The sequence below is a fragment of the Lissotriton vulgaris genome, chromosome 11, assembly GCF_964263255.1.
Source record: "Lissotriton vulgaris chromosome 11, aLisVul1.2, whole genome shotgun sequence".
Lineage (NCBI taxonomy): Eukaryota > Metazoa > Chordata > Amphibia > Caudata > Salamandridae > Lissotriton > Lissotriton vulgaris.
The window spans coordinates 176,736,896-176,757,777 of record NC_141699.1 but is presented as its reverse complement, the minus strand read 5'-3'; the positions used below and the strand labels follow the sequence as shown (position 1 = coordinate 176,757,777).

The window sequence follows — 20,882 nt, the reverse complement described above, 5'->3', positions numbered from 1 at the left end:
ATGTGATCAAATAGACGACGTTCTTGGTGTTGCAATTCATAAATTGACGCTGTTCCCAAGTGGTGCCATTTCTGAATGTCTGTACACTACTCTTTCGGGTTAGGTGGCAGCTACTGCAGTTTCCACATGGGAAATGACCTTGTATCCCAATTGCACAAATAGCAATCACCCCCCAGACGTTCTAGAGTGCTCATGAAGCAAGCAAGCTATACCTATTAAGTATGACCAACACTTCTTTTAGATTCATTTGAGAGACAAAGTGTGTGTTTTCTATGTTGTATGTCTTGTCAGTCTTTCTTTTACAGGGCCAATTGAGCAAATGGTCTGTTCCAGGTGACTGCACCTGTCTGAGCTACTCATGACCATCTCCATTTTTCTTTTTCTTTTCTCAGGTCATGCAAATTGGATTGAACATTATAGCCTATATTTTTATACACATAAATAATTTTTTCTCACTTTTTGTTACTTATACAAAAACTTTTTAGTTACAAACTAGTGAAACGTGAGTAAGGTGGGGAAGTTGTGCCCCCGTCCTGAAGAAGGAGCACATGCTCCGAAACATGTTGACGCACACATGAGGTACTGTCCATTAACACGACAGATCAAACCTCGCACTTCACTTCTTTTAGTAGTACCAGCCTGGGGTTGTGAATAAAGTTTTTTCCAATACACCCACGAGCCAGGTATCTTTTTAACTCTTCACTAAATCCCACCACTCACATAAGTATCCCTATCACTTGCACCTCACGCACCACACATAGTCATTTCTATAACTGCTCCCACGTAGTCGTAGGTCGTAGCACGCCGCATCGCGCTAGAGGGGTGCGAAGACCCCTATGATGAAGCATGACACCAAGGGGCCTTTTAGTGTGTGAGGGGTATTTTAAAAAACACGAAGTGCTCCCACATCACCGTGGGTAACACTTCCCTTAAACACTGTCAGTAGGATTCCCCTTGTTTATGTAACTAAGCCTGTGGAGTAAGAATCCTACATCGTTACTCTACCTCCCTTTTTTGTTAATTTGTTTAAATGTAGTCTCTACCAGATAAGGTGTTACATAAGGGAAGGAACTTGTTTGTTCTTTTTTTATTTTCGTACCTTAACCCTTGCTTATTACTATGAGGCACTCAAACTCAATCTCTTTATAAGTCAAATAGGAATGTATCTCTAACTGACACTTAATCTATGCAATGCAACGTTACTTAATGACTTTCATCTACCATGTATTTCTACGCTTAACCATGTACTGTAGTTTTGATGTTTATTATGTCTCCAATAAAATCTTTTGAATTGATAAAACTTTGATAACAAGTTGGTTCTGTTACGCAGCCATTAAGGTGTGTTAATTTCGTTGTTGTTTTTTACTAACATCATTATCATGCTTTCTTCTTGGCTAAAGGGTGTCAGACCGTTTTATCTCCAACTGCTTCTGAACCTGATACAGCTTTATCTAAATCAAGTCCCAAAAATTCCCTAAAAGGTGACAAAGATTTAGGAGAAGAAAGTGAGGCAGTGGATGGAAAACTCTCAATTTTTATACATAAACGAGAAGATCAGTCATCCCACGAGGTTCTGCAACCATTGCTGAGGTAATGGTCACAATTTACAGTGTCTGCTCCTCAGACATGTTTTTTATGTTTCTTTTTGCTATTCTTTAAAGTTATGTGCTCAAGATGCAACCTTGTTCATGTTTTTGTGTTCATTATCATTAGTTAGAGCAACTTAGGAAATTATATTTTTCCATATTTAAATTTTGTATAGGTAAATACATAAATCATATTTCTCTAATACCTTATTATTGTGTAAACCTTAATATGCACTTTATGAATTATGGCTTTGATATGTGTGGGTGTGTGTATATATATATATATATATATGGAAGAAACTGTAAGGTGATTAAAGGGAGAAATGTATCACTACTTATTAAATAACACTCACTAGTATAAATAGTGTATATTTACTAGTATTGTCAATAGGGATTTTTTACTTTCTAGTTTTTTATATTTCTCAATTTTCACCCTTTACACAAAGTTTGTCAGCATATCGTCATCCCTGTGATTTCTTTTTGGCCTATTGCAAGATAATTGTAACCACAAAGCAAGTTATTTTTAATGGAACCCAGCCAATCGGAAAAAAATGTATGCAGATATGTTTAACTCCAAAGGTTTTTGTATGCATAATGGCATTCCAGAGGAGTAGAGGAGTAGAACACTGTTTTACTGCAAAGTATATCTCAGTTAGCTTTTTTATTTTAAATAATGGAGTACCCTACATAATGATTGCAAAAGTCATTGTGTAGGCATTTATATAGCGCACTGCTACCCGTAGGCGTCCTGGCGCTTCGACCGCTGCGAAACCCTTCCTGGCTTCCCTGAGAGATGGTCCCTTAATGGGTATCTCCAGGGTGAGACCAGGCATCCCCGGCGGTCTGGGGGGCCGTTAGTGAAGATGAGGCAAGCTAATGCCCAGAGTTGCCGAGTGTGATCGCTGATCAGAGTGGGCACCGAGGTGAGAGAATTATCGAGTCCGCTGACCCTGGTCCAGAAACCTGCCGCGCCGGGAATCGAACCCTGGTCCCGGGCCGTCCTCTGCTCTCGGGTCTGCCGCCTCTAACCAGTGAGCCACACTACTTCACTTCATTTCACTTCATGATCTTCATGATCTTCACGCAGATGTAGCAAAGTATTACATCTATTGACTTTGGAAGTGCTTGCTTTAGAAGTCATGTTGGCTTTTGTCCTGACTAGTTAGAAGGATGAGTCTTGTCCCAATACCACAGTATCAAAAAGGGCACTTTTTCCAATAACTCTTCTTTGGCCTCATTATTATTATTATTATTATTTCTGAATTTGTATAGCGCCTGGTTACACTGTCAGTGTGTCCCCGCGCTGTCCGAAGAGTCAGTTGCTCCGTCAGTCAGAACAATACGGGCTTAGTCTTTAGGAAAGAGGAATGTTTTCAGTTTCCTGCGGAAGATGAGCTCCGAAGTTTCAACTCTTAAGCTCAGGGGGAGAGAGTTCCATTTGTGTGCCGCCAAAGTACGAAAGGATCTGCCTCCCATTCTGGCTTTCTTGTGTCTGGGGACAGCGAGAAGGCCTGCTCCTAATGAGCGGAGTTGACGGGTAGGCGTATAGGGGCATAGCAGGTTCCGAAGGAAGGCCGGGCCCTTGCCATGTACGATCCTGTGGCCAATACAAAGGGCCTTGAAGTCGATCCTTTCATTGATCGGGAGCCAATGTAATGTTTGTAGGGATTTTTTTGAGGCGGCTCTTCTGGGCAGCCGGAGGACCAGGCGAGCGGCAGCATTCTGGATGGTCTGCAGTCGCCGCCGACTAGAGGCGTTGGCACCTAGATACAGGGCATTGCCGTAGTCCAATCTTGACGTAACAAGAGCATGGACCAGGGTCTTCCTTGAGGATTCTGGGAGCAAGTCGATGGTTTTGCGGAGTTTCCGTAGAATCGAAAAGCAAGTACCAGCTACCCGTCTGGTGTGGTAGTCGTAGTCAAGCTTTGAGTCCACCCATACTCCAAGATTCTTGACCTGATCACTGGGGGTAGGGAGGGGCCCCAAGGTCTGCGGCCACCAGGCAGATGACCAGACTGAGGGGGGTTTTCCCACGATCAGCACCTCAGTCTTGTCACCGTTAAGACGGAGGCAATTCTTCGCCATCCATCCAGCCATCTCCTGGAGGCATGCTGAGAAGTTCGCGGCGGCTTGTTCAGCAGGTTGTGTCAGAGCGACCACCAGCTGGGTGTCGTCTGCGTATGTTACTACTTCCACCCCATAGCGTTCCGCAGTAGTGGCCACGGGGGTGACATATAAATTAAAAAGTGTTGGACTGAGGATTGATCCCTGCGGCACTCCTTGACCGAGGTCAAAGGTGTCGGATCGAGCTCCTCCTTGCTGCACCGAGAAGCTACGGTTGGTAAGAAAAGATTCCAGCCATAACCAGGCCATGCCTGTCACTCCTCCTTTCTTCAGACACTGTAGCAACGTATGATGTGCCACAGTGTCGAAAGCTGCGCTGAGGTCCAGGAGCACTAGTGCCGCCACATGCCCGGCGTCCACGTGCTTCCTCAGTGCCTCAGTCGAAAAAAGGAGGGCTGATTCTGTAGAATGGCGGGCCCGGAAGCCCGATTGGTTAGTATGCAGGAGGCCTCTGGACTCTATGCGTGCTGAGAGTTGTTGGTTGACCAGCTTTTCCGCCAGTTTAGAAAAGAAGGGTAAAAGCGAAATGGGGCGCAGGTTGCTAAGCTGGGACGCACTGATGTGGGGTTTTTTCTTAAGAGGTAGCACGACTGCCTGTTTCCACCCATGAGGGACCTTGCCAGTGTTAAAAGAGATAGACAATATATGGCCAACATAGGGTGCCAGAAGACTCATGGCACTGGCCAGGAATTTGGCAGGGGCCGGATCGTGAGGGGAGCCTGATTTGATTCCTTTAGCCATGGCTGTCAGGAGGTCCTCCGTCGGAACCTGGAATACTGTGAGGCAGTCTTCGATCTTTGCCTCCCAAGTCGCTTCTTCCTGAGGAGGAAGAAGGTTGGAGCCCGTTCTGGCATCCTCAGGGAAACTGGTGTAAATGTCGCGTACTTTTTTGTAAAAAAATTCCGCGATGGCGTTACAAGATTGTGCTGAGGTGTCAGCCTGCTCTGAGGAGGGGGGGGGTGTAGTGATCTCTTTATAGATCCTAAAGAGTTCCTTGGATGAGCAGTTAGCACTATCTATTCGATCAGCGTAGAAGATCGCTTTGGTTTTCCTGATTTGGAGGTGATATTCTTTTAAGCTAGCTTTGTACACATCTCTAGCCTCTGGTGAATAGTTCTTTCTCCAGGCGCGTTCGAGCCTCTTACAGGCTGCCTTGGTTTCTTTAAGAGCTATGCTGAACCAAGGTGCAGTTTTAGTTTGTCGCTCCGGGCCCTTATTGGCCCAAGGGGCAGTGATGTCCAGGGCTTTAGTGATGTTTCCGTCCAAAGCCGTACAAGCCCTGTCAACCTCTACTCCTAGGTCAATGGGAGAACCGTTTAATAGGAAGTGATGTTCGAAAGAGTCCATGGAGAAACGGGCCCATTTCCTCTGTTGTTTATTGGCGCTATGGTAGGTTTTTTTATGATGAGTCTGGATTAGGAAGTGAAAGGGGACAAGGAAGTGGTCGGTCCACAGCAAAGGAATGGGAAGGTCCTGCTTCAGATCCTCCAAATTGTTGAAAATGGGGTCAAGTAGGTGCCCCTGACGATGGGTGGGGAGGAGGGAGGCTGTTCCTAATTGTAAGGTTTGCAGCTCTTGGCACAATTCTTGAGCAGCTGAATTATTGAGGTCTTCAAAGTGGAGATTAAGATCCCCTAGTACTAGGAACTTCCTGTATCTCATAGCCAATGGGGTAACGTTCTGGATGAGACTATCCGCAAAGTTTCTGCTACCTCCCGGGGGTCTATAGATTAGTAGGCCTTTAATTACCGTATTTTTGTCGATATCGATGGAGAATGCTCCAGTTTCGCTATCTGATATATTTGCAGGTTCGAGGGAGCATGTCATATTTACTCTATAGATAATGGCGATGCCACCTCCCCTTCCCTTAGGTCTATCCTGCCTGCAAATTGCATATCCAGGGGGAAGGGCCTCCCTGACTTCAGGGTCTGAGTCTTCGTCCAGCCAAGTTTCCGTGAGGCATAGTATGTCCCATTTGTTGTCTGTGATGAGGTCGTATACTTCTAGTTTGTGCTTTTTGAGGGAGCGACAGTTAAGCAGTGCACCACTGATTTTCCTACTGTGCTCTGGTTGAACGTTGTCGTTGGGCGTACTTGTTTTAGGATGCTTATTAAAGATGAAGCCACAGTGTTCGCAGGGATAAGTAGGACTACCTATACTGAGATCAATACTGTGCTCACATACCTTTAAGTATTTGTTACGAAGGCTGAGTAGCTCCTCTTTGTCGTATCGGTTATCTGGGGGGTGCTAAGGTATAATTCTCGAACCCTACATGGCCATTGTTTTTCAGGACAAATGTTATCTGTCTTGTTTTCAGGGGTTAAAAACCTGGACTAGTTAATCAAGCAGTAGAATGTTCATGATATTCTCCTTTTACTCCTGGGTGAGTGTGAGTTAAGATACTAGTAATAGGCTGTGACTGGAATCTTGCAGCAGATTTAGGCTGCAGCTACTCGGGCTTCATAATTATAAAGTACCATTTTTGGGCCATGTGCCAAGGCTCTTTTCAAATGGTATGCGTCTTGATACAGAGGCTAAAAAAGGCCCCTAGTTGGACAAACTGCGAACAATTTGAGTATTTGAGTATCATTTGGTTTTTCAGTGGTAATATATGTTAATTGTAATCTACATGCCAGTTTTTTGTTATATCTGCATTGACTGTCACCATGTTTTAATTTTTACTGTTCTGCACTTTTGTATGTCTAACCCTAGAGTTGAAACCACAAATACATTATTGATTAGTCCCAAAAAAGAGAATTGATGTTAGTCATTTTCTCCGTCACCTTTAAGAATTTGAGTATTGAGGGTTACAATTTGGTTGCTGCAATGTGTCAAGTGGAGAGTAAAGGAATGTAAATCCTGGACTTCATTGCAAGTTGATCACTATGCATGTCAGGGACTGTATTACACGGCCCATTCTCTTTGTATCCTCGTCTCTTCTATAAAGAGGACTGCCAGTTGTTATGTGAGAAAAGGATTATGAGAGAATTTACAATGTATCAGAAAGTTGGAGAATGTATGGGTGTGGCCAGAAGTGAGGATGATAGCCTCCGGTTTTAACAAATCATTCAATCTTTATAGCCTTGCTTTAGCTATCACAGAATTTGAATTACAACAATATTAAAGGCACACAACAGAATGAAATGTACAGTTTCACAGTCAGCAAAAATGTTAATAAGAGTTAAAACTCTTAACACTATATTTTCTATTTTAGAGGTAAAATCAAATCACCTAAAAGTGTCCACATTTATCTTTAACTATGTACTTTATTTTAGTTGCAAATGGTGTTCATTAGACATAAAATGTAAGCAGTTAAAATGAGAAGATGACAAAGTCCCTGCAAATTAACCCCTTGTGAGAAAGCAAATTTCAGTGTGCAAACATTAATAATATCCTTTCAACAATTCACTTAGTGTGCTCAACATTATACCTCTATAAAACAAATGCAAAAGTGAAAGAGAAATCAGTGTAATGTAGGAAGAAAGCCGAAACAACTCCTTGAAAGGTATACAGTCTACAGTCAGAAGCACCAAATAATTCATCCCCAGTGAATCTGGTTGAATCTTCCAATACCTCTTATTGCTTGTTAAACTTTCAGAGATTGATATTCAGCTTCCTTGCAGCCTGCTGGACCATGGAGATGGAGCTCTTCTCCTCACACAGAAATTTGAGTTTGTCTGGGAACCAAAACCAGACCTCATGTCCCACTTTTAATTGTTCCTTCGTAATGGCTTGGAAATCTCTCCCTTTGTTCTGCATTGTTCAGCTCTGGCAGGGTGACCAAACAACCCTTTTTGTATGTTAACACCTCTGGCTGTTGTAGAGCCTCACAACTACACTAGTACAGTTTTAGCCACATGTTTCTTCTTTCAGGACCTCTCATTGGTAGTAGAGTACATTATGAACTTCTAACCCCATGACAGCAAGAAGGTCCATCACTCCTGTTTCCAGTAGCTCTACAATGACTTATCTAATATCTTCTTCCTCAGACAGCTGAGGAGCCCTACCCATAATATCAAGCATATCCGCCTCACATTCCAGTTAGACCGAGGCACTAATGGAGTATCTATTAAAATATCTTTGATGTTGTATCTTGACATGCACCTGGCTCTCGATATGTGCTGATAAAAATCCCCCAACTTCACCTGCTGGTGTGGTGTCACCCTTCGCAGAGTGGAAAACTCTTTTATCCACATTACTCTTGTTCTTTAACTTCTTCGGTGGTAAATGCCCCACCTTTCACAATGAGATCCAACAATCATTGCTCACTAACCGCTCAAGGCCTATGCTAAGATGTGCTTTTGTTCTCTGGGCCATCTGTTAGCTGCTATGGGAAAAAAGGTCACCTTTGCTTAAGTGGTACTTTTCTTCCCTATCTGGACTCCCCACCACTTTTCACCCTGGATCACTTCCTTGCCACGCTAGGTCTGTGTCCTCACTCTCCCGTCTGTGTCATCAGGCACAGTCGATGGTGTTCCATAGGCCCGTCATGTTGGAACTAGCACCTTCTAATGCCGGAAGCCGGCCGTCATTCTTTGAATTAGAACTAGGGCATGGCTCTTCTTTCCTCCATGCATGTATGGCTTTGACAAAGCCTTGTAGATCACCGGCAGAGGAGCTAGGATACGCTACTGTTTATATATTTCAAGCTTGGTCTTTCTCATAGGGGCATCCTGTGCCCAATAGGTTTGGCCACCTCTGAACCTCAAAATTGCTTCCTTACTCTCCCAGGGCCACAATCCCAAACCTTGAATTGGGAACAGTGGCGGAACTTCTGAGCAAGATCAGTCTAGAAACATGGCTACATCTGCGCCAACTATTACTTCATTGTATACTGCTTGCACCAAATTCTCACAGAATTCAATGAACATTACTGATATTAACGTGTTCGAGGCATGTGGGCTGCTGAATTCATATCTGTGCATAGATTGCCGCCTAGTGTTTGGTCCGGATGATTGCACACTGTTGTCCTGGAAGAGTATTCGAAGTATCACGAGATAGGTGGCTTCTCCCCAGGACTACAGTGCGCATGGGCATCCTCTCCATCCTCAGATTGTTTTTTTCCGCCATTGGGTTCAGATGTACTTTTCTTTACTCAAGTTCGGAAACTTCCTAAAGGCCAAAAGGCCTTCGGGGTCGTCGGTATTGTTTCGATCGGTGCAGAGTTCTTGTTCCAGTTTTCTTGAGCAGGACGTCGAAGAGAGCCGCGTGGCCTTTTCGACACCGGAGGCCTGATCGTCGATGGAACAGAGCCCGTTCAAACGATGCCCCCTCTGTAATTCTAAGTACCCGCATTTCGATGTACACCCGGTGTGCAACAAGTGCTTTTTACCGGAGCACGATGAGAACAACTGTCTAGCTTGTGCTCGAATCAGGTCGAAGAAGACGCTTAGACTCCGACACGCAGCGAGGGAAACGATGTCGAAGCCAGCGCCCGACCCGGTTAACATCTTCGATGAAGACGACGATGAGGTCGTCGACATAGAGGATCCAGAACAGCAGTCGTATCCCGGTTCGGAGCATGGCTCCGACTATTATGAGGAAGACAACGTCGAATATGAAAACGTCGTTGAGGTAAGGGACGACGTATCCCCCATCGGAGCCGTTGATGACGACTCGAGCGATGAAACAGGCCCAACAGTGGGTACAGGGCCCGAAACAGACACTCAAAGACTTTCAAAGGCTCAGGTCGAGGCATTGCCAGAAGGCCTTAGCCGAGATCATGAACAATATTCTATAGCCCCGCATCAAGGCCCGGCTAAGAAACCATCACATGAGCCATCGGTTCCACTACTCAAACCGAAACCAAAAGCCATCGAGCCAATAACAAAACCGAAAGTGCTGAAAACAGTCTTCGAGTCGAAAACCTCGAACCCATCGGAGTCAACGAAGAAATCAGGTGTCGACGACCCTGCGGGATCGAAAGTAAAGAGTGTCGAACCGAAGATGGGGGCGCTAAAGTCCGCCATTAAAACCAAGCACGCCGAACCGAAGAAGTCGATGTCGATGGACAGCGACACAAACAAGGGACTCGAGTCTCGGAAGGGTCTCGATCCGAAGCATCAGGTCGACAGACCACAGCTTGCCAAAGGCCTAGAGTAGAAGGCCAAAAGTGCCTCGAAAGACGTCGAGTCGAGGCAGAAGAGTGCCTCCGACGCCACAAGCACCGAAGTCGGCGCACGCCCAAAAAATTATTGGCGAAAAGGCAAAGTCGGTCGGGCCTACATCGACGCCGGCGCCGAAGAAGGTCAGTCTGTCTAAAGACGCTATGCCACCGATAAAATTCGGACTACCACCGACTGCGCGCCCCAAGGCGCTCGATCATAGACCTGGGGTCTAAACCCCCAAACAGGTGTCATTGGGAAAAAGGAGTCATCCTCTGGAAGAGGACGTTATGTACCAAGAGCCCTCATTTGATGACCAGTCCAAGTTACATATTGACTCTGGTAAACTTACTATTTATCAGAGGAAAATCAGATCAGAAAATACTTTGGAATCATACAAAATTCCACTCAAAAAGAAAAAGGATTCTGCAACATCACCTGTCCTTTTTGAGACTGTGAGGTACTATGGCCAGGACACTTTGGCATATTCACCCACACCCACTACTGAGGATATTGGGGTATGATGATGATGAACAATATCATTACCCTGCTGACACTTATCAGGATGACCAAACTCAAGCCTGGACAGACCCTGCTGACCAGGGGGAATCACAGACTATTCTGATACTCCCTCTTATCCTGTGAAAACTTCACCAACTGAAGATACAGCTGCGTTCAACGCTTTAATTGAAAGGGCAGCACTAAATCATGATGTAGACATGCATGCTGACCCAGTTGAAGAGGACTTCCTGTTTGACACTTTCTCCACTTCAGAGAAATCTGTTAAAACTTTGCCAATGCCAAAGGGTGTCTTTAAACACGCAGGGGACATTTTCAAGGAAACCACTAGGGCAAGGGTTATTAACCCCAGGATTGAAAGGAAATACAGACCGGCGCTTGTGGACCCTACATATATTAAGGGACAGCTGCTGTTAGACTCTTTGGTGGTGTCAAATGCTCGTAAGCGCGCCAACTCACAAACTACAGGTGATGCTCCTCCTCCAGTCAAAGAATCTAAAGTACTAGAAGCTTCTGGGAAAAGGGTGGCTGCTCAAGCAGCTACTATCTGGAGGATTTCTAATACCCAGGCCCTATTAGCCAGATACGATAGGGCACATTATGACACTCTAGAGCAACTGCTACAACATTTGCCTGAGGCCTACAAGGAGGGAGCAGAGATGCTAATCCAGGAGGGTAAACTCATATCCAACGCATCCATGAAGTGTGCGCTAGACGCAGCAGACACTGCAGCCAGGGCCATCAACACAAGCGTCATGCTCAGGAGGCATTCTTGGTTGCGCATCTCCGGATTCAAATCTGAGATTCAGACCACATTACTAAATCATCCTGTGAACCCAGATTATCTTTTTGGTCCTGATGTGGACACAATCTTAGAAAAGATTAAAAAAGACACTGAAACAGCCAAGTCCATGGGTCCTTGTAGTCCCAACAATTTAGAGGAGGTTCCTTTCGTCGCTCCAGTAACAGAGGAGCAACACGAGGCCAGGCATCACAACAAATTCCATAAAATAAAGGGAGCACACAAACCACCTACAATAAAAATAATAGAGGTGGATACAGTGGCAACAGCAGCAAAGGCAGAGGACGGGAGAATAACAACACCAGATCCTTCGCCAATACTAAACAGTGACGCCTTGTCACTGCCCCCGGACCATGTAACACCGGTCGGGGGGCGATTACAACAGTTCCTGCCAGTCTGGGAGAGCATTACCACAGACAGATGGGTTAGACAACTTATTCAGTAGGGCTATTGTCTAGAGCAAACATCCACTCCACTCAACATACCCCCAAGACACCGTCCTATGTCAGCAGAGCACATAGACTTATTATTTTTTATTTTTTTATTTTTTAAAACCTTTATTCAAAAACAGTGCACACAGCTATTCAGCCTGACATCCCGGAGGCGAGGCAGCGTTTCGAATCAGGGAAACAAAAGTGCAAGAATTGGTACAGCAGAACGATTGAGGTTGATTTTAAGTTTTTTATAAGAGAAACATAGAAAAGGTAAAGAAAAAGAAAAGGAGCGCCAAACCTGGCACAAAGACAGAGGCAATGGAATGTGAAAAGCAGTGAGGCGTTGTGAGGGGCTCAGGAGGGCATAGTGAGCACAGGTATGACCAACGGAACGGATTACTAGGAATGGGAAGGGAGGAAAACCAGGATAACAACATAAAGTATTACAGTTGGTGTCTCAAGCTACGGTGACAGGTGTTCCTCCCGCGGGGCGGGGTCTGGGGGTACGCAAATGTCCCCTCTGTATGCATTCCAAGCCCCCCACAGTTTCTGCCCCTTTTTAGGTTTACCCCTGGCAACATACACGGTCTTTTCCCGAAACATACTCCAATCCATATTGGCCTTCCATTGTACAACCTTCGGAGCCGCCATAGCTCCCCACTTCTGCGCGATGTCTCGTTTAGCTACCATGTTGCCAAGGGTCACCCATTGGGTCTGGGCCACGTTGTGATCTGTCGGACCCCAAATGTTAAGGAGGCATCTCCTGGCTTCCGCATGCACCGCTACCCCAGTCACCTCACTCATAATCGAGTGCACGCGTCGCCAGTAGGAGGCTATTGCGGGACATTCCCACAGGATGTGCATGAAAGTGGCAAGGGCGCCACAGCCACGCCTACAAAGTCCATCGACGGAGTAGCCCATGTGCACAAGTCTGGGACCAGTAACATAAACTCTGTGCAAGATTTTGAGCTGCACCAGTCGGAGACGGGAAGAGATAGCAACCTCCTTAGGGGAGGATACCGCACTCTGCCAATCTTCATCATCAATTTCTAACCCATCCCGTGTCCACTGGTCCCTCACACCCAGGAGGAGGTCGGTACGGACATTGATGAGTTTTTTATAAGACAGTGAAATGGCGCTGTCCGGCATATGGCCGTCCAGCACCCTATCTTCCAAAGGGGAGCTGTCAGGAATCGCCCCCTCCTCCGGTTTGGCGGACAGCAATGCGTGCCTTAACTGGGCATACCGGAAGAATTCCGCCTCACCCAGCTGGAATTCTGCTTGTAACTGGGCAAAAGTCTTAACCTCGCCACGCAGCAACATATCCTCCACCCTGGAAATGCCAATCAAATCCCACTTATCAAAGCCCTTGGTAGGCCACAGTTTGCCCAGGATGTTCGAGTCGTACAATGGGGTCAACTTAGTCAGTCTATCCTTCCATCCCTGGGCTTTGGTGATTGCCCTCCAAGTATGGATCGCGGTTTTCGTTGGACCAGACATCCGCCTGTCGAGAGACCTCGAGTAGAGCGCCCTGTAGTAGTTCCCGCCGCCCAGGAGCCACCGATCCATGGCGTATCCTGGGTTATTCTCTGGACCGTACAGACCGTGGTTGATAGCCGCTAACTGGGAGGCCCAGTAATACCTTCGCACATCAGGTAACGCTATCCCCCCATCGTACCACGGTAGCGTGAGCTTCGTGATAGCGATGCGAGGGCGGCCGTCCCAGAGTAGGGCGCGTTGCAGGCTCTCGATCTCGCCGAAGTATCGAGCTCGGACAGGATCCTGGGTATTTTGCAGGGCGTAGAGGAATCTGGGCAAGGACATCATTTTAAACAACGCCGCGCGCCCAAGCAGGGAGAACGGGAGTTTGCGCCATCCCTCCACGTCACGCCGGAGGCGGAGAAGAGGGGGAAGCAAATTGTGCTCATAGCGCGCTTTTGAATTAGTGGAGATATAAATCCCCAGATACTTGAAGCCCTGGCTCGCCACCTGTATGCCGCAACCCCTTGGAAGGCGCGGCGTTCCCCCTTTCAGAACGTATAAGTGCGACTTGGTCCAGTTGATGACCAGGCCAGAGTATCGACCAAAAAGGCGCAACACGTCACAGGCCACAATAAGGGATTTGCAGGGGGAGGTGAGGTACAGGAAATTATCGTCTGCGTATAGAGAGACTCTGTCCTCGAAGTCAGGGGCCCATCTGATACCATGTAGGTCGGGATGGGTCCGCAACAGGGCCGCAAGTGGTTCAAGCGCGAGTGCGAACAGGAGGGGCGACAAAGGGCAGCCCTGCCTGGTGCCCCTCTGAAGAGCAAAAGTCGCTGAAACTCGGCCATTGACGGCCACGTTAGCCAGCGGTTCGGCATATAAGAGTTTAACCCACCCCACAAATTCCGGGACAAAACCGAGCTTCGCCAACACTGCCCACAGGTAACTCCACTCGAGGGAGTCGAAAGCCATCAAGGCATCCAATGACGCCAGGAGAGCCGGCTCCTCAAGCGTATGGGCCCTAGCCAGGGCACCGTGAAGTCGACGCAAGTTAAGAGCAGTGTTGCGGTGTGGAATAAAGGCCGACTGGTCCGGGTGCACTAAGTCGCCGATGACGCCAATCAAACGGTTGGCGAGCATTTTGGCAAGAATCTTAGGCTCCGTGTTCAAAAGAGAGATAGGACGATACGATCGGCACAAGTCTCTCGGCTTCCCTTCCTTGTGGATGACCACAATGGTGGCCAACCTCTGGTCAGGGGGAAGTAGGCCCTTCTCCCGCGCCTCCAGGAACATATTGCGCAAGTGTGGGGAAACCACATCCGGTTTAATCTTATACAGTTCTACCGGAATGCCGTTGGGACCCGGCGCCTTGCCAGACCTCAATGAGCGGATTGCAAGTGCAACCTCATCCACGGATATGTCCCTGTCTAGATCGTCTCGATCCGCGTCCGATAAGCACGGGAGATCGATGTCAGAAAGGAAAGCAACCGAATCGGCCTCAGACCGATCTGAGACAGAGGCATAAACGCCCTGAAAGTAATCTGAAAAGGATTCAGCAATGGCGCTCGGGTCAGTGACTAACACTCCATCCTCTCCCCGTATCTCAGGGACGACCCGGCTGGCCCTTTCTTTCTTATCAAGCCAGGCCAGCAACTTCCCGGCCTTATCGCCAACGTCGTAAATCCGACCCTGCTGTTCCCTACCCAGGACGAGGGCAGCGTCAGTAGCCAGGTCACGGTACTCCGATTGTTTAAGGGAGAGGCTATGCAACAGGGCAGGCTCGAGACCCGCCTCTAATCGGGAGTCTAACTCCATGATCTCTGCCTCGATACGCACCATGTCGGCATCTCTGAGTCTACGGGCCTCCGCTATAAGAGTAAAGGCCGCACCCCGCAAGACAGTTTTAAAAGCCTCCCACAGAGTGGCAGCCGATGTTACCAACCCCACATTCTCCGTGAAATAAAGGTCGATAGCCTTAGCCAGGAGACCACGAGTCTTGGGGTTCCGAAAGTACCACGGATTGACCACCACAGGTTGCTCCGACATGACAATATTAAAGTCAAATGAAGCCCACAGCGGGGAATGGTCTGAAATGCCCCTCGCCAAAAAGCGGGCCTCGGAGATCGTCGGTGCGTGAGCCGCCAGGGTAAGGACGTAATCGATCCTGGAAAGGCTACCGTGAGCGCCAGAATGAAATGAATATTGGCTCTGGGTGGGATGCAGGAGTCTACAACAATCGACCAACCCCAGTGTCTCAAGAAAGGCGGGCAACCACATTTGAGCGCCACGGAGGTCTCTAGGCGGATGTCTATCCAAGGATCCGGAGCAAACCGAGTTAAAATCACTCCCCACAATCAACAACCCTGTGGGCAGATTCAAAATGGCGCTACCAAGGTCCTGGAAGGTGTTATTCTGCAAACCCGGAGGAACATAAACCGAAACCAATGTCAGGGCACGCCCCTCCCAGCGCCCCGCAAGAGCGGCGTACCGCCCCCTCTCGTCAACCATAGTGGAGTCAATCTCAAAAGGAAGGGACGTACGCACCATAACACCCGCCCCCCGGGACCCCGAAGAGAACCCCGAATGACCCACCATTTTAAAGCCCTTCCGATTGAGCGCCCTACACGTGTTCCCAACTAAATGCATCTCCTGCAAGAGAACAATATCCGGCATATGTCTTTTAAGCAATTGCAATACCTCCCGTCTTTTAATACGATCACCCAAGCCATTGACATTCCAACAAAGAACTTGCAATTTCCTACCCCCCATCATCATGTCCCAAGTCCCACCCAACCCCCAAAAGCCTCACCGACAAGTGAAACAGAGCAGAGCATACGACCCATTGCCTAAGAGATAGAAGAAGAAAACAAAGAGAACACACATAACCATCCCCAACACCACCCCCCACCCTGCACCCCTGCAGCAGACTAAAAAGCCCCCCCAACCAGCAGTGTGCCTGTCGCCCCATGAACTAACTACAAAAAAGACCCTAGAGGAGTAAGGAACTCCCGCAGTCCCCCCCCTGTCACCCTCCATGTAAAAATAGGATAAGCAAAAGTGCAAAAGCTTGGCATTATCAGTCACAGCGACGGGCACACCAACCGCTAAAGACAGTGCGAGAAGCACTATTCTTGAAGATCAGGGCCACCAGAGGCGCCTTCGGAGTGTTCCTCGTGTTCTTCTCGGCGGTGTGGCAAAGTGTCCAGCCAGTCACTCACAGACTCAGGCATGTCAAAGAACAGGGCTCGGCCATCACGCTCAACTCGCAGTTTAGCGGGGAACAGCATGGAGTACTTGAGCCCCTGAGGCGCCGTTTCACCCCCGCAAAGCTTTGACGCTGTCTCTGAACGGCCCTGGTGAAGTCCGGGTAGAAGTTCACATCAGCATTCTGGAACTTAAGAGGCCCATGCCGCCTCGAAGCCTGAAGAATCACGTCCCGATCCCTGAAATTGATTAGTCGGGCGATGATGGGTCTCGGCGCGACACCCGTCTAAGGAGGGCCGCCAGGTATTCTGTGGGCCCGTTCCACCGAGAAGAAGTGGCTGGTGCGAGATGGGTCTTGACCAAGTCCTCCACAAAGAGATCGACAGCCGCTTCCTCCGCACCCTCCGGTATTCCAATAATGCGCACGTTCTGCCGCCTGGCACGTCCTTCAAAGTCCTCCAGCCGTCTTGAGAACTGGTCATTAACCGACCTCAGGGTGCGGACCTCCGCTTGCAGGTCCGAGACATCAGTCGTGAGGCTGGAGGTCTTGATGTCGAGGGATTTTACTCGATCGTTAGTTTTGCCCAAGTCGGCCCTGATCAGGTTGAGGTCGATGGCCAGGGTGTCCACCTTATGTGCCAGGACCTCGTGCTGTTTATGCATCTCAGTCCTGATGCTTGTGATGGCCCCCATGATGTCCCTTAAAGTGGGCTCCGACCCTTCGGGCGAGCCCGTGCGTACGCAGTCCTTAGATTGAGCCACTACAGAAGGCGAGATCCTTTGTTGGGCATATCGGTCAATCTTATTTGTCTGGGGTTGGATTGTCTTTCTGCTAGCCCGGTTCGCCGTTCTGTCGGGGTCACCCCTGCCGGCCATGATGGGTTCGGAGAGAACAAAGGGCGACACAGCGAGGACACAGTAGGCACGAGGTGTAGGCACGAGGTGTAGCTTCCACGAGGGCCAAGTCAGCAATAGGCAACTCCGCAGCTACGTACACTCCGCCAGCAGGAACAGGAGATGCTCGCTTCGCATATCAGTCATGCTTCGCGTCGTCTCGATCACCAGCCGCCCACGGAACAATGGCGCATCCCTGGCACAAAGTTCAACACAACATAACTTTGCCTAGAAATGTCGGATTTGGAAGCGGAAAGCGGTTCCCGCGTCCGTGACCATTCGCCAATTGGAATCCACAGCTGTGGAACAGGATTTCCTCCAGGATATTTGCGGAGGGTCGGAGGGTCCGCGGAGCTCCGAGCTTATGCGGCCATCTTGCTTGCCCGCGAAGCTCCTCCCCCCACATAGACTTATTGCAGCAAGAAGTCATCAGCATGCTGCAAAAAGGGGCCATAGAACTCGTCCCTATACAGGAACAAGGTACAGGGGTATACTCGCTGTACGTATTAATTCCCAAAAAGGACAGGTCTCTCAGGCCAATACTGGACCTCAAGCCCCTAAACCAATACATCTTGTCAGAACATTTTCACATGCTCACTATACAGCAGGTTCTACCATTGCTCAGTCAGGGAGATTTCCTCGCAACACTAGACCTAAAAGACGCGTACTTCCACATACCAATACATCCTGCACACAGGAAGTATCTCAGGTTTACCATACAAAATCGGCACTACCAGTGCAAGGTACTACCTTTCGGGGTGACAATAGCCCCCAGAGTGTTTACCAAGTGCCTAGTGACAGTAGCGGCGCACCTGAGGAGAAACCATGTCCACGTCTACCCCTATCTGGACGACTGGCTCATCCAGGCAAAGTCGGTCCAGCATTGTGCCAGCCACATGTCGCACACTATTCACCTCCTGCACAGCCTCTGATTCTCATTAAACTACGCAAAGTCTTATCTCCAACCTGCTCACGTACAACAGTACCTAGGAGCGACGATAGACACTATGGTAGCAAAAGCACAGCCAAACTCGGCAAGAATCAGAAGTATTCTGTTGCTGATTCAAAAATTCAGACCCCAACACTTGCTCCCAGCATGGGTGTTTATACAGTTGATAGGCATGATGGCCTCCTGCATCTTCATAGTTCCTCACGCGAGGCTACACATGCGTCCGCTTCAAGAATGCTTAGCACAGCAGTGGAACCAGGCTCAAGGACAGTTAAAAGACCTAGTGTTGGTGACCGGTCGTGCATACCACTCTCTGCATTGGTGGAACCCAAAAAACCTTTGCAGGGGACGACCGTTCCAAGAGCCTGTACCATAAATCGTGCTGACAACGGACGCATCTCTCCTGGGCTGGGGAGCGCATGTCCTCCATTACACAGTGCAGGGACTATGGACGACACAGCAAAGGAAGATGCACATCAACCTGCTGGAACTGATGGCAATCTTCATGGCAATGAAGGCGTTCAAGGTACATCTGTGCAACAAAGTCGTGTTGATCCGGACGGACAACATGACTGCCATGTACTACATACAGAAGCAGGGAGGGACACACTCTCCACAGTTGTCACATCTAGCGCAAAGCATGTGGAAGTGGGCCATTCAGAGGAACATCTTCCTCATGGCGGAACACCTCCCGGGCAGGGACAACCAGATGGCGGATCTGCTCAGCAGACACAGCCACCAGATGCACGAGTGGGAGATACATCCCTCAGTGCTACAACCGTACTTCCAGCAGTGGGGTCGCCCAGAGATAGACCTGTTCGCCACAAGGGAAAACGCAAAATGCCAGAGCTTCGCCGCCAGGTTTCCACATCCATAGTCTCAGGGCAATGCGATATGAATGAACTCGTCAGGCAGGTTTGCGTACGCTTTTCCACCAGCCCCGCTCATACCACTAGTGGCACGCAAACTGCGACAACACTCCATGACACTCATCCTAGTTGCTCCAACGTGGGCGAGGCAACAGTGGTACACCACGTTCCTAGAACCTTCCGTGGTACCTCATCAAAGGCTGCGATTAACACCCAGGCTTTTAACGCAGAGCCATGGAGACATTCAGCACCCAGATCCGCAACAGTTGAACCTTGCGATCTGGCTCCTGAAGTCATAAAGTTTGGTTACCTGAACTTGCCTCCTGACTGTATTAACATTATCAAGGAGGCAAGAAGACCTACAACCAGAGCTTGCTATGCGGCGAAGTGGAAACGATTTGTCATCTATTGTACCAATAATGACATAAATCCGCTAGATGCATCTACTCAAAACATCATATGTTACCTGTTACATTTACATAGATGCAATCTAGCGTATAGCTCCATACGTATACACTTAGCTGCGGTGGCGGCCTATCTTCAGAACAGGCAACACCTTTCACTCTTCAGAGTTCCTGCTATAAAAGCTTTTATGGAGGGACTTAAACGAGTGATTCCTCCAAGACACAAACCTTCACCTGTCTGGAACTTGAACGTGGTTCTAACCAGACTGATGGGACCACCTTTTGAACCTCTACACTCGTGTGAGGTACAGTTCCTAACGTGGAAAGTGGCTTTCCTAGTGGCGATTACATCAGTAAGAAGGGGTAGTGAGCTACAAGTCCTAACTATTCAGGAGCCATTCATACAAATTCATGCAAATAGAGTAGTACTGCGTACAAACCCTAAATTTATGCCAAAGGTGGTATCCCAGTTTCACATCAATCAAACTATCGAATTGCCAGTGTTCTTCCCAAATCCAGATTCAGTGGCAGAAAGAGCTCTACATACACTGGACGTTAAAAGAGCTCTCCTGTACTGTATAGACAGGACAAAACCTTTCAGAAAAACGAAACAACTGTTTGTTGCCTTTTCACCACAGCATAAAGGCAACCCCATTTCAAAATCAGGTATAGCCAGATGGATTGTTAAGTGCATACAAATTTGTTATCAAAAGGCTAAACGCACGTTAACAGTTCCCCCAAGAGCGCATTCCACACGCAAGTTAGGGGCATCCATGGTTTTCCTGGGAAACATTCCTCTAGAAGACATATGTAGAGCAGCCACATGGACTACCATACATACATTTACCAAACACTACTGCGTGGATGAACACTCCAAACAGCAAGCAGCTGTAGGACAGGCTTTACTCAGGACTCTTTTTCAGGCTGCTGCACCTGGCACGGGCAACCACCGCTAAGGGGGAGACTGCTATATATTCTATGCATAGATATGAATTCAGCAGCCCACATGCCTCGAACGGAATTTGCTACTTACCAGTATGCATCTGTTCTTGGCATGTAGGGCTGCTGACATTCATATCGCCCTCCCTCCTCCCCGGTGCCTGTCGCAGCTGTAGCACTCAGAATTATTCTTAACATGGACATCACTTACTGTATCATACTCCATCCCTGCCACAATGGCGAAAAACAATCTGGGGATGGAGGCGATGCCCATGCGCACTGTAGTCCGGTGGAAGAGCCACCTATCTCGTGATACTTCGAAGCCTCTTCCAGGACAACAGTGTGCAATCATCCGGACCCAACACTAGGCGGCAATCTATGCACAGATATGAATGTCAGCAGCCCTACATGCCAAGAACAGATCCATACTGGTAAGTAGCATATTCCATTTTAGATACTACATTTTTCCTTATAAAAAGGTACAGATCAATTTTTATTCTCTGATGGTCTAGTCTTACCGAAGGAATTCCACATTACATAAGTTATTAACAAGTGGCTCTGGGACCACT

At 48.1% G+C, this 20,882-nt stretch overlaps 1 protein-coding gene across 1 annotated transcript in view; it reads left to right on the top strand.

Moving 5' to 3' along the window:
• Positions 1–20,882, top strand: part of HECTD4 (HECT domain E3 ubiquitin protein ligase 4) — a 2,691,195-nt gene that overhangs the window by 923,665 nt on the left and 1,746,648 nt on the right. Inside the window, exon 37 of the mRNA XM_086943079.1 lies at positions 1,401–1,590. Within this exon, the coding sequence (XP_086799205.1) occupies positions 1,401–1,590 (190 nt within the window). The remainder of the gene's footprint in view (positions 1–1,400; positions 1,591–20,882) is intronic.